This window comes from Glandiceps talaboti, chromosome 8 (assembly GCF_964340395.1).
Source record: "Glandiceps talaboti chromosome 8, keGlaTala1.1, whole genome shotgun sequence".
NCBI lineage: Eukaryota > Metazoa > Hemichordata > Enteropneusta > Spengelidae > Glandiceps > Glandiceps talaboti.
This window is the reverse complement of record NC_135556.1, coordinates 20,513,888-20,527,865: the sequence shown is the minus strand read 5'-3', so window position 1 is coordinate 20,527,865 and position 13,978 is coordinate 20,513,888. Positions and strand designations below refer to the sequence as shown.

Genomic DNA, 13,978 nt, shown 5'->3' with positions numbered 1-13,978 from the left:
GATGTGACGCTTTCAACATGACTCGGTGATAAGGTGTGGTGAAGTTGCTGTTCCTATTTGATTATTTGCCTGCATTATGCTTCTGTATTATTGCAACTTTTTAACCCCAGAACACGTTCAAACTTTCTCATTAGACCTAATAAAAACAATTGTGTGGTTCCGATTACGCTCAATTCTAGATTAGGTGGGGCAGGTAGATTTTTTATTTTATTTTGTTTATATACAATTTTCCGTATGTGGGTGTCTAGTTCAGGTAGTTATGTTTTCTGTTGTTTTCCATATGGTCTCTGTGTTATTGGTTTCTCCTCACCAGATGTACAACCATTACAGATTGGAAGAACAGTTTTATATTGTCTTTTTCAAGTTGATGTCAGTTTCCGCCTCCACTATATATTTCTTGCGAAACTTCACAATTTTCGCGATTTTATTATTTTTTTCTCAAATATGTTAAAAAAATTTTAGGGTCGGCGTGAAAAACTAGGTGGGGTCGGGTAACCGGAACCAAACAATTTTTTACGCCTTAGCATGATTTATACATGGCAAAACTGGGTATAAACTCCTTAATGTAGATATACAATCATTATGCAAAATGGAAAAAAGAAGTACTTATCAATGGTGACATGATCTGAAGAGACAAATTATGCCTGTTTTCATTTCGATTTCATGAAAACTGGTGTCAACAGATCGATCCAATGTTTGGTTGTAATTAAAGCAAAGAAACAAATAAGACCAGAAAAGAAAAGAATTGTTATTGGTCAGGACATTTTGTCTAAAGTGGTGCGGCAACGCGATATTTTTTGTTGTTGTAAATTGTAAAACCTGTCAATCAATCTATTATTTATGGCAGTTACTGTTCTTTTTGTTTAATGTAGGGAGGGTTATTTTTGTGTCGCACCTCCCCCCTCCCCCCGAACTGCAGACTGATCTTTCAGTCTAGACTTAGTGTAACTCTAAAGGTTACGTTCATTATTATATCACCATGACACAACTTCCACTACAAAGATTAGAAATAATTTTTTCCTCAATGCATAAATAGAATTGCTGAAGGCACAACGTAACATATTTATTACATATTAAGAATAATTACACATAATCTGAAAATTGTTTTCATACCAATTCACACAGCTGCAAATACGAAAGCATAATAAATATAGACTTGAACATGTAAAGAAAAAGACAATATTGAATCGGAAATAATACTCTGTTTACTTTCTTATGTTACTATACATTGTAATAGTTTTATCCAGCACTAGTACTACAGTATATATATACTGTGATTTTAGGTATATCCGATGTTAATTTACTCGATTACTACTCCATCTTCTACTTCATCAAAGTTCTTTTACATGAATCAATATATATGAGTTGCAATTAAGTATTGAAATATCTACAGAACTAATTAATATTTTAGCCCATTTGCTTTCCGTTGTAATAGTATCTCGACTTTTGCGTTGCAATTGTGTTGAGTGACGTCGCTGACGTCATGGTGACGTGGTACGTTAGTATTCATGCTGTACGATAGGAGCGCCCGGTTTATTATTTTCAAAAACAACGTAGGTTGAAGGATTAGACATGGAACGATCCCAGTCGCCACCATTAATCTCTCGCTCCTGTCCCGATGCATCCTTTGGTGGATACCCTGCTTCTCGTCGATGTCGCTCTAACATCGGTCCCCATTTACCGTTTGGTCTGATCGAGTTTATCAGCCGCTGCATGAATCAGGAGAGAAATAGATTTGAGAAAGAGAAATCCGTTTTAGGTTTTCAGGAGGGGGGTGTAACTGTAGATATATAGATATGTATAGCAAGGGGTACTTCTCATATATCGGACGGAGTATACATATCATACTACGTATACTTATAACATTTTTACTAAATGAAAAGGAGGAGGAGGACTTCAATCCAAAACGAACTCGTATGATTGAGGAATCCAAATCGCGGAAGATACGCCACAGTGAACTTTGTATCCCTTCAACTATGGTGGCGCAGTACTAAGTATATGTTGGCCAACCATAATTGGAGGTCCGTCCGACGGAAATCTTCATCAGAAATGTTACACTAATCACATTCCACTGTGCACTAATGAAACAGACTGTCACCCGGACTAAAATTGCCATGTATTCTTTTTTGCAACATGCTACTATCTAGCTACGTCATCGTCTAATTAAGTACTTGAGTATTGAATAACTGTTTATCATTTGAATGTTGTATTACGTTGTTCGTGATGGACCGCCAAAGTCTTTAAGAAAACGATGACAATCATACCAACCTCAACGAATGATGGTCCCGACTCCTTTACAAGCAGATGGTATACCATGTATAGGAAGAGTGGACATATACAGGCTGTTGTTATCATCCATGCAATGACTGGGTCTGCCCAGTAAGGGTAGCCAGGCAGCGGTTGATAATCAATAAATGTGTATATCAGTACACCCTGTGTGTGGGGATATAAACGAGCATTCAATTCAATTATATTTTTGGCAATTTATTGGACTAAGTACTCCAGTCAGTCAGTCAGTCAATCCGACCTTCCTCCATCAGTCCATCAGTCCACCCCTCCACCCGACAGCCCTCCCGCCCGTCCACCCATCCATCCACCCACCCATCCATCCATCAATTTATTCATCAATCTATCTAGACTCTCTCAGTCCTCAGTCCTTCGCATAAATAGCTAAAACTTGGGCTGTTTTGTATGTATCTACTGCATAATTGTATTCGTTTACTAGTATCCCAGTATCCCTGTACTGTGCGCCCTCATCGATCACATGGGGCTAACCTTTTGTTGAAGTGTTAGGCGCGCGAAACGGGCTTCGCCTAACACTTCAACAAAAGGTTAGCCCTATGTGATCGATGAGGGCGCACACAATTATGCAGTAGATACATACAAAACAACCAAGTTTTAGCTATTTATGCAAAGCACCGAGGAATGTGAGAGAGTCTACAATATATCTATCCATCCATCCAACCAACCAACCAACCAACCAACCAACCAACCAACCATTCATCGGCCATGTTGAAACTTATTACCAGTAGCAGGAATGGTGCAAATATCATTGGTCCAATCGTTGTTATGTATAGGCAATACCAGTATATTGGTGTCCAAACGCCAACCATCGCCTTGACGTCTCTCAACAGTCGACGGATACCTACATCGAATAATGAAAGAAGTATTGTAATTAGAACATAGTAGGTCGCTGTTTTTTTAATCCAAAAATTTAATAAAGCGATTTAGCATTTCATGTTGTGTTGTGTTGTGTTGTGTTGTGTTGTGTTGTATTGTGTTGTGTTGTGTTGTGTTGTGTTTTGTTGTATGTGTTTTGTTGTGTTGTGTTGTGTTGTGTTGTGTTGTGTTGTGTTGTGTTGTGTTGTGTTGCTTTGCGTCCAATTGTGTTGCGTTGCATTGTTTTGTGTTATGCATATGTGTTGTGTTGTGTTGTGTTGTGTTGTGTTGTGTTGTGTTGTGTTGTGTTGTGTTGTGTTGTGTTTCGTTTCATCATTTCGTTTATATCGTGTTGTTTTAACCTTTGATAAGCTTTGTTTGAGATCCGTAACTAATGCTTTATCAGATATTAATAATTCAGGTCATATATTGTGAAGACTTATAGTAGCTATATAACTAGCTAGTAGGGGAAGTTATTTGAAGAAAATGAATATCTAACTTAAAGATTGACAACTGGTAGCGTACTATAATAACAGCATTGGTCATTTGAGTAACAAATAAGTTACGATTATAAAATTGATAACTTTCATTTACCATAAATGCAACTAATGACGATAATTTCAATCATTGCGATTGGAACGGCTGACATGATAATAACGTAGGTATCCACAAGAGTAACCCAGTAAACACCACCCTGAAAAAAAACAGTGGAAAACGATTGTATACACATACAGCCATGAACCCTATACTGATGAAGCTCCAGAGTCTGTACATGTGAAGTGAACATGAGAAAAAACAGAAGGATGTCGTAGCAATACAATAACCATACTCAAAGTACATTCTTTCTAAGTAATATCATGTCACGACTGGCCAGTTCATTATTTCTGGTGATATGTATTACAGGAATTATGAATATAGCTGAGAGTGATCAATCATGTAAGGAAAACCCTCATGAATATCATATTTCTCTTGAGTCGGACCTGACCGACTGCATTTCTTCGATTAAGCAAAATAATCTTTTAAGGCTATCGAGAACAAATCATCATGTAACTTAAGGCGACATCACACAAGTGCTTATAAATATAATAATAAGTGAAAAGTATCATGTATTGTTGAAACTTGGGACCTTTAGTAAGCCAATGCTTCACAGTTTCCTCCGGTTGGCATCCAGACTGTTATAAGGCCGATTATGGATTGAAATTACACCAACATGAACACATGACACTTTTTTTGGCTTGGTCATAGGTTGGTACACACTTGGGAGAATTAATTGTATGAGAGCAAGGGTTTATTTGGCAAAGAACACACTTTAGAAAAATGGACAACTAACAGCTAAATTGCTAAATGGTTGGTGAACATTGTGATATTTGAACCTTCCAGATAAAGGGATAATTTTAGGATCCGTATAAAAGGAAAAATCCTGTTGCGTAACTCAAGTGCACGGACTACATTTTTTCTCTTTCATTTATTTTTATGGCAAAGTAAACATAATTATGAAATAAATTATCATAACACCCACCCACTGCTTTATTTACACCTCAAGCATTTCAAGTAGATTGGGTCAGTAATAAACACAGAATTGATATAATAAAGCTTTGTTTGCTCTGATCCCGCCTGGTACGGTCAAATACTGTGAGCTAGTATTTATATCGCCCATTTATAATACATGTATTAGCTTTTTTACAAGCACATTTGGTAAAATAAATATGAATATGGTACGCTCCAGAGCTGCCAGTGGAATAAATATGGGTCGGATGAGTGTGACGTACCTCCGTTACCATAGGTAACCCCAGCAAAAACAAGACCCCGCAAATGGAGCACGGCAAAAGATATTTATATCGTCTGGCAAGTTTGCCAACTGTATCAAATTCGTCTTTTACGGCTGTTATAACTGTTTCAATAATGACCACCTGCAAAATATAAAATATTGAAAAATAATTGTTAAAAGACATACTTTGGAGTTTTATAGTATGGCGAATGAGTACACTAAAGACGAACTATTTACCTGTGAGCTCAACCCAACAGCACAAAGCATCAAGAAGAAAAGCACAGACCATAGCGGTGACACTGGTAGTTTTGCCAATGCCTCGGGGTAAGCCATATATGCCAAACCAGCTCCTGTAATAAGATAGAGAAGTAGCTTGAAACTATATAACCAACGCATGTAGTCTACTCAGGAGGTTTGTGGACTCAAGGAAAGTAAATAAATCACATGTTTCTGATATTTGTGATAAATATAAATACAATGAATGTCTTCGTCGTCGTCGTCGTCGTCGTCGTCGTCGTCGTCGTCGTCGTTATTATTATTGTTGTTGTTATTGTTGTTGTTGTTATTATTATTATTGTTGTTGTTGTTGTTATAGTTGTTGTTGTTGTTGTTGTTGTTGTTGTTGTTGTTATTGTCAGCGGAGGCGTCGTTGAATAGTACCTTTAGAATGATACATTCGTCGTTATTGTCGGGGCTCTTACGGTAAACCTGCCAAGCTAAATACCGAGTACTTGTACTCAACAGTGAATCTGTTAGTCTATAATTCATTCACATACATGTGTGTTCTGCTTCTAATATACCGATATTAAATATTTCCCTGAATACAGCAATGACAGATTCATATGTGGATTCATTCACAAAGAAAAATATTGAATTTGAAATGTAAGTGGGCAAAGTATGATCTGAAATTGTGATTGTATACCTCCTTTCACCACGGTTTCTACACTTCTACCAGAGTCATGTGCCATGAATCCAAGGATGGCAAAGATGGCAAATCCAGCGAAGAAGCTTGTCAAGAAATTAACTATCGGAATTGTTAGGGAATCTCTGAAACGATAATCGTTTGTATGAAAATAGTAGACATATATAGGACATCCATTTATATAAAAAAAATCATAGTTCATGAAACAATTCATTATTTTTCACTATTGGTTTATCTGGATATCATTGTACTTTGATAATTTTCTTGAACGTTCTTTATCAGAGATCCTCACCCACGCAGGTACAGATACACAAGTGCAAATATTCTGGCAGTGTTTAATATCCAAGTGCAAAGATAAATATACTAGTATGCACGGGATGACGTCGACTCGTAATGACAATAGCAGGAAAGACATCCGTACTCAGACATACATACATACATACATACATACATACATACACACACACACACACACACACACACACACACACACACACATACATACATACATACATACATACATACATACATACATACATACATACATACATACATACATACATACATACATGACAAACACCTATACATGAAGAGACATACAAATGTGAGCCGTTAACCTACACGTAGATGTTGTTATGAAATTTGTTATAGCTTGCCATAGCATGAAGGCCACCCATTGCAGCACTCAAGGAGAAGAAAACCTGTGATGCTGCAGCTTCCCACACCTACAGGATCAAATAAAAACAAATTTTGTCCTGAACCTGGAAACACTTCTTCAATGCATGAAGTGTAACAAAATGACTTTGTGAACAGTAAAAGAAATCAAAATGTAATACATGAATAAATAATTTTTCAGACAAGTCCATTCATGTAAATTTTGTCGATACTGTGGATGTGCTAACTTTTTCAAGTTGATCATGCATGGACATGTATATTCAGTAAAATAATATATCTCAGAATAGAGTATTTTATTCAATCGACCTGGGAATAGGGGAGGGGGGCTACAATACATATTTCAAGTTGTAACAGCAATGTGTCAATAAATTCGCACTTACGGATGCCTTCAAAAGTTGACTCAAATCTGGTTTCAGATAGTATTCAATACCCTTGGACGAGCCTGGTAACGTAATGCCCCGGATGAAGAGTGCAAGTAAGATAAGGTATGGCAACGGTACTATCACGTAGGCGGCCTATAAAATTGATTGATATGATATGTACATGAAGATCAGCAATAGATGACAGTCTTGATATAGTTTCTCATCAGTTTGCTCATTGTTAGCTTTGATATTGATCTCAGCTACATGTACCTCCCCATCTCATGTACGTATATGTATGTCCACAGTTGTATGTGAGGTACTGGCTTTTTCCCGATGCCAAACTCACAGTCTTAGTTTAATATTTTGAACTCGTAATCAGCATGCAGACATTGAATAGTTGTGATAAACACATGCGCGATATATATGATCAAACTATCGAAATTACAGGGCATATTTTCCCATTTCTCTATGCTATTTATCTCGGGAAAACCATTCCTTGCATTGCTTCTTATAACATAACCACGTAAGGAATTCATTGACATCATAACTTACCTTGCCTATGGACTTAACCCCCTTCATCAGGACCAAAGCTGTGACTATCCATGCTAATAACAGACACAGTGTTAAGTGCCATCGAAGGGCGCCCGTTTCTTCAATGCCGCTCGATATCTTAAGAACATAGAAACTGGAGGAAAATAGACAATGTTTCTGATATATAATATTCTATACTTATCTCTTTGTAGAGATTTGCAAAATATTATCAACCTTGAAAACACAATGACAGACATGTATGTATGTATGTATGTATGTATGTATGTATGTATGTATGTATGTATGTATGTATGTATGTATGTATGTATGTATGTATGTATGTATGTATGTGTGTGTGCGTGTGTTACGGATGACAGAATACAACTTTTTAATATTCGCTAAGCTTTGATGTTTTGCGAGGTCACCGTGAACTGTCAGCTGTCATGAATTAATACTTAGAACAAATGTTTGCATTTCGCGAATAGTATTCTTCTGAGATGACAACATTAAGTTATTATACTAAGATCGTTGATGTCAAATAATGACTGATTACACTTTACAGACAGTTGGAAGAACAATGACGTGATCACATTGTTTAGCTAGTTTTCATATTTGTCAATATCATTTGCATTGAATTAAAGCGACGGCAATACTTCCGTTTTAGTCATTTATGGTGCTGATTACTTTATCACCCAATCATTTGAGTATTGTATATTTTACGTTTATAAGAATGCAATGGAATAATAAAATTATGGATTCACTTTTGGAAGAGACGGTCTGAGACTAGGAGCTTTGATCTGCTCCGTGGCCACCTTCTAAATGACGGATCCAGGTTAACCATGAACACTGTGTGTAGTTTGAGCTAATTCCCTAAAAGTCCAAGTCGATCCCGTGTACAGAGTGGAGAGAGAGAGAGTAACATTGAAGGGGTTACCTTAACAGTAGAGGTCTCCACCCCCCCCTCTCAATTTGTTACATATGTATACGATTTCAATACAGAATTCAAATGTACATACATTACAGTAGCTATGGCAATGTCAGTAAAAGTTACATACTTAAAGTATTCTTCTGTAGGTAACGTCGAATCGGCAAACATTGTTGCATTTGTCCTGTCATCGTAGCACCTGGCTGTGTTCCAGTCGTTATGGCAACCCACCCAGGGTAAACTCGGCAAAGCCGAGAAAGATGCGAAGAGGTACATGATCGACCAGGAAACTATCACATTGTAGTATATTCCGATTATAGAACTTACTACCACCATACAGTATCCGATTCCTGATATAAAAATTTTATGAATGTAAGTAAATTAACATTTCTGCACATTTCGGCAAAATAATTATTATACATGTATATTTGATATTATAAATGTTTTCTACAATAACGGATGTCGTGATCATAACGGTGTACAGTTATTGCTTCGGCAAAGACCTATATCGCCACAACGGCCATATATGATATAACCCCCTCGTTCCTAAACTCACTGCCAAGCATTAGTTTTTTAGAGTATATGTAGCCCAGGCCATATAAATCTAAGTCATACTACGTGTAAGTGCCTCATTTATACAGTTTGTAGGTTGGCATGCTCGTGGTTCAACGCCATTCAGAATCAAATGACAGCGTCGGAGCTTGGCTACTATAACTATCCGACCATCAGAACCTCACATGCCTGTTTATCATAATTTGTGGGGGTTGGGAATTTTGAAGAAGTTGATCTACCCTCTGGCTGATATCATGACATTATTACTACAAACATTTAAATGCGACTTTTAGTGATACATGCCCTCGTTTACGTAAAAGTTTCGAACTTCAAGAGTTGTAAAATTGTAATGTCAATTGATAAATGATGGCAAGTTTAGACATATAATTACGAAAGAGTGACATACCTTTAAACAGTGGGCTAAGCTTCCAAACTCCAATACAACCTTGGCTTGCAAACTGACCGATGGACAATTCCAGGAAAAACAGTGGCATACCAACAAAAATTGTCATGATGACATATGGAATCAGGAACGCACCTATAAGAATAAAATGTTAGCAAAAGCACGATCGAATTTGAATGAGTCGTTATACTTAATTCTACGGAATGTTGTGAAATGAAGTAAGGTATTACTGTCAACAACCATACTGTGTTACATAAAACTTAAGCAAATACTGGTTCTTAATCAACCTCCCTCAACTTCTATCTCTCTCCTGCATGTGTTCGCCATGTCTTTCTGTACCTGGCGCTATGTCTGTATCAAGTCTCTCTCTCTCTCTCTCTCTCTCTCTCTCTCTCTCTCTCTCTCTCTCTCTCTCTCTCTCTCTCTCTCTCTCTCTCTCTCTCTCTCTCTCTCTCTCTCTCTCTCTCTCTCTCTCTCTCTCTCTCTCTCTCTACCTCTCACCTCTCAAACCACATTGAGAATCCATACGACCGTTATTGTTGGGTTCAACATAATTTATAATTATACATAGTCATACGTACCACCTCCATTGGCATAACACATATACGGAAAGCGCCATATGTTACCAAGGCCAACTGCATACCCTAGACACGAGAGTATAAACTCTGTTTTTCTTGACCAATTTCCGCGAACGGGATTTTCGTCTCTGCAGGGGTTGTCCTTACCAGAAATATCTCTTAGTTCCACATCGGTATTGACACTACACTTATCCGTATCGACCTAATATTCAGGGAGAATCGTAAGAGTATTTACTAAAAAATGATATTATTCCGAATAATTTTGTTTGCTTATCAGCTAGCTTTGTCACTCTGCTTTATCTCTTCTCTTCTGGGAGATTATTACACCAAACAAACACTCAGCCATGTACAAACTAGTAATTAGTAATTCAAAAGTAACATTACCCAAAGCTTACAAAGTTTGTGTAACATGTGGGAGTTCGACACCTTTCGTGAGCTGCTGTGCCGAAGTACATGGTATTATAAAGGGAAGGGCCAATCAAATACATTTGCACTTTTAAATAGCTCAGCTTTGTGTTATAAGTCTGCGACTGTTCTGGCCAATGCGCATAATATTTAGAGGTATAAACGCAATTTCCTTTACTTTATGGCAAAATAAACATAATGATGAAAACAATTATCAACCTTTGCATGTACACTTTAATGACCTAAGGTGTCTTGTCACTCTGCTTTATCTCTTCTCTTCTGGAAGATTATCACACCAAACAAACACTCAGCCATGTACAAACTAGTAGGAAGCTCTTTTTTATACTAGTTTGTACATGGCATACTAACAAAAAACTCAAGTGCTCAAAGCCCAGAACTAGAACAGTTCAATGCTTGTCTGCAAATCATGTAAACTGTTTACAAGCTTGCTTTGAATCCATTGATTGGAATGTTTTCTAAGAATCTTCAGCTGATATTAACGAAAAGACAGATGTAGTGACTGCGTACTACATAAATAGATGTACTAAATGCTGTGTTTCAAACAAGACTATTCACAACTATCCAAGGATGTCCGTACAAAACTTACAGTTAAGTCGTTACCTTTCAAATCAAACGACGCCAATGCATACAAAACAATCACAGTATGATCTCGCAAAAGCAAGTAAGTCCGACAAGGAAACGACATTATCATAACAAACTTGAAGACCTATTTAAAGACAAACACTCGTGGCATCTTGGATACACAGAAAGAAGTCGGACCCAGTCGATGATAGTGATGCTATAAGATCCCAGATCTAGATACATTGAACAATTTCTACGCTCGCTTCGACAAAAAGAATTTTGAATCGCTTTTATGTCCAGAAATTAAGCAAGACATTTCGCGCCGTTTACTCAGTATTACTGAGTCGGACATACGGCAGTCCTTCTCAAATGTAAATGCACGTAAAGCATTTGTCATTTATGCTACCTGATTTGCCATCTATGCTACCTGCCATCTATACTGACATTGACTAGTTGTGCGCACGCGTAAGTTTCTATTCAGGTTTAAAAATCCTAGTCTGCTATTGTCACTGGTAAGTTCCGATGCTGCGAGTTCTAGCTAAATACATATTCTTCTTTTCTATTTTTTTCTAAATCTGTAGTAACAAATCGTCCCATAAACAAATTGAATCCCTTTGGAATTAACTTGCGACGACCAAACGAACTGTACAGAAAATCAACGAATGCGTACCCAAGGATACTACAACCACTAACATTCAGGTGTACAGATAGAAAGACGTCCTATTAACGCGAAAGATACGATAACGAACTGGACTTGTTAATTACAAGACTGACAAGTCCAGTGCTTTATCCTATCTTTTGACAGACAATGAACATTGAACTCATGTTAGTTTAGATTCGATTCATAAGTCTGGTCATTTATTGAGACGAGTTCAACTATTAATATTTTGATTACACACATGTACGTAATATCATAACTAGGCAAAGCCCATAAGGTCGCGCAGGGTAGATTCATTTGTGACCGGCTGCCTGGGCCAGGGTTGATACGCTTGATTTGGGTCATTATACAGGGGTATTGACCATCAAAATTTATTTTATTGAATGATATCTAATTATCTGACATGGACGAGAAGTAAAGAAAGTCAACACTCTATGCAGTTGTTGGTTTCAAAAACCATCATAGCCATTAGATTAATATTGTTCATTTTCAATCAGCCAAGTTATCATAGACCCTCCACCAACGTACGTTGGTCTTTGGACAAATGTTTTGTTGACATGTTGCCGAACATCACGATTTCTGAATTCAACTCGATGATTTAGGTATGTTACTGTACCAACAAACATAGGAAAGCAGTTATTCTTCTTAGAACATGTAAAAAAAAATCAATTCTCGACAATATAAATGTCAAAACCACACTTCCACAACCCGGAATCTCAACTGCGCTATGTCATCAGTGGTCCCTATCACTCAGTCCCGCCGTGCGTCAAACTTCCAAATAGTGTAACAATTTCTCCTAGTGGTACAGCGATGCGCCTCGATACTCGTTGCAATGTTACGGTAATCGTGCCAACAAGCCTACTGTTGCAATGCATGGCGATGTTATGTCGCCTATGCTATATGACGACACGGTAGCGCTTGGAGGATGCACGTAGTATATGGAAGGCGCGTGCGTAGTCACTGCGCGCCGCAATGCATCCATGGGAGAACCACCAATTTTTTTCGCATAGAGTATAGTATATACGACGCACATGCGTACTAGTTATCGAGCCGCTACGCTATATATTGACACAGTCGTATACCCCTTACATCAATATTAGTTGTCATTCACTTCTTGTTATCTCTAGTTTTTAGTTATAAAGCATTCTGATTTTAGCCACACCATGAGCAAATTCCCTCTCTTTCTACCCACCGTTTTTCACCCTCTTCCTCGTACAGTCAACCTGCTTTCTAATGTTCATAGCCATAAATCTTTCGAAAGTATCATGGAAAGAACTACATGCCAGGCAGCGTCAGTTGTATAAGGAGCAACGAACGAGTTCACGGCGGATTGTTAAAAGTGTGAGTGTAGATATACTCCATAGACTTATAAGTTATATGAATAAAGCTAACAAGCGCATTGTACTCTGTACTGCAACTTATAAACGGGCAACCATTGTACATACCTGAGGCTGAGCCATAATCAGTTAAACTGGTAGAAACACAAAGAAAATAGTCTTGACGATGATCAAGCACTGTTAGACCGCAGACCTGAATTTGTTCCAAATCTTGAACTTCCAATCAGACTGATCACCGTGACACTGGGTGTACAGGTCTAGGGCGGATATGTTGTTCAATGGCAGTAGTTGTTTGGAATAGTGTAAGAGTTGAATTGAAAGTGTTTGGTGTCGTAGGTGTGGAATGATAGATATTTACATACTGACTCGTGGTCAGTCATTTGTATATACGACAGAGTGTCGAGTGGTAACATGCAGTCATTGAACTCTCCTTGATAGGCGTTCCGTACATAACAATGTCTCTTTTCAGATTGTAAGTTGTTTTCTTGTTATTGTCATCTCTAAGGTTTTCGTTTCTAGTTTTGTGTGTTGGTACATCACGTTCAATACAAATAAAATATTGTAATGGCAATATGTCTTGAATAAAGTAAACTAGTTTAATTTGAATATTAGTGCTAGTGCTATGGGCGGGTTCATGGTATTGACCTAGATCTGAAGAATGACCGCGCTAGTCTGCCTTTACCCTGCCATACATGTACATGGTCTTGGTAACCATAGAAACATGCATGTTAGGTGGGGGTCGTACGGGCTTCAGGGTCATAGTTTAGTGTTTAGTATCTCCAGAAACAAAACAAAATAAAAAACCACAAAACCGGCATTTATATTATATATAAATCACCAATTATTACAAAGTAAATATATATTGTCTCTCACACAACACAAGAGAGTGTGCGTCGATTTTGGAAATGATTGACCCTACCCAGATATTTTACCATAACAACCCATGCAACCTTTGATATCAGAATTTGTAAAGATAAAAACAATGTACATAATGTAAATGTAGGTCAAACAGGTACTACAAAGTACCGTCGTGGCAAATATTTGTACCTGCCGTAATATGAGCCCCTATTAATGTGCTACTTACATTCTACTCACTCCGTCTTTTGTACTGGTCACTAGCG

At 37.6% G+C, this 13,978-nt stretch overlaps 1 protein-coding gene across 1 annotated transcript; it reads right to left on the bottom strand.

The window, feature by feature from the left end:
* Positions 1 to 1,046: 1,046 nt before the first annotated feature.
* Positions 1,047 to 13,183, bottom strand: LOC144438899 (sodium- and chloride-dependent glycine transporter 1-like). Its single transcript, XM_078128121.1, has 14 exons — positions 12,966 to 13,183; positions 9,879 to 10,077; positions 9,301 to 9,432; positions 8,473 to 8,692; positions 7,439 to 7,571; positions 6,905 to 7,039; positions 6,471 to 6,574; positions 5,850 to 5,974; positions 5,165 to 5,277; positions 4,929 to 5,069; positions 3,754 to 3,853; positions 3,027 to 3,145; positions 2,269 to 2,433; positions 1,047 to 1,709 (listed from the first exon to the last, which is right to left on the bottom strand). Exons 1-14 carry the CDS (start codon positions 12,978 to 12,980, stop codon positions 1,500 to 1,502), a joined length of 1,911 nt encoding a protein of 636 aa, XP_077984247.1. The 5' UTR covers positions 12,981 to 13,183; the 3' UTR covers positions 1,047 to 1,499.
* Positions 13,184 to 13,978: the final 795 nt, after the last annotated feature.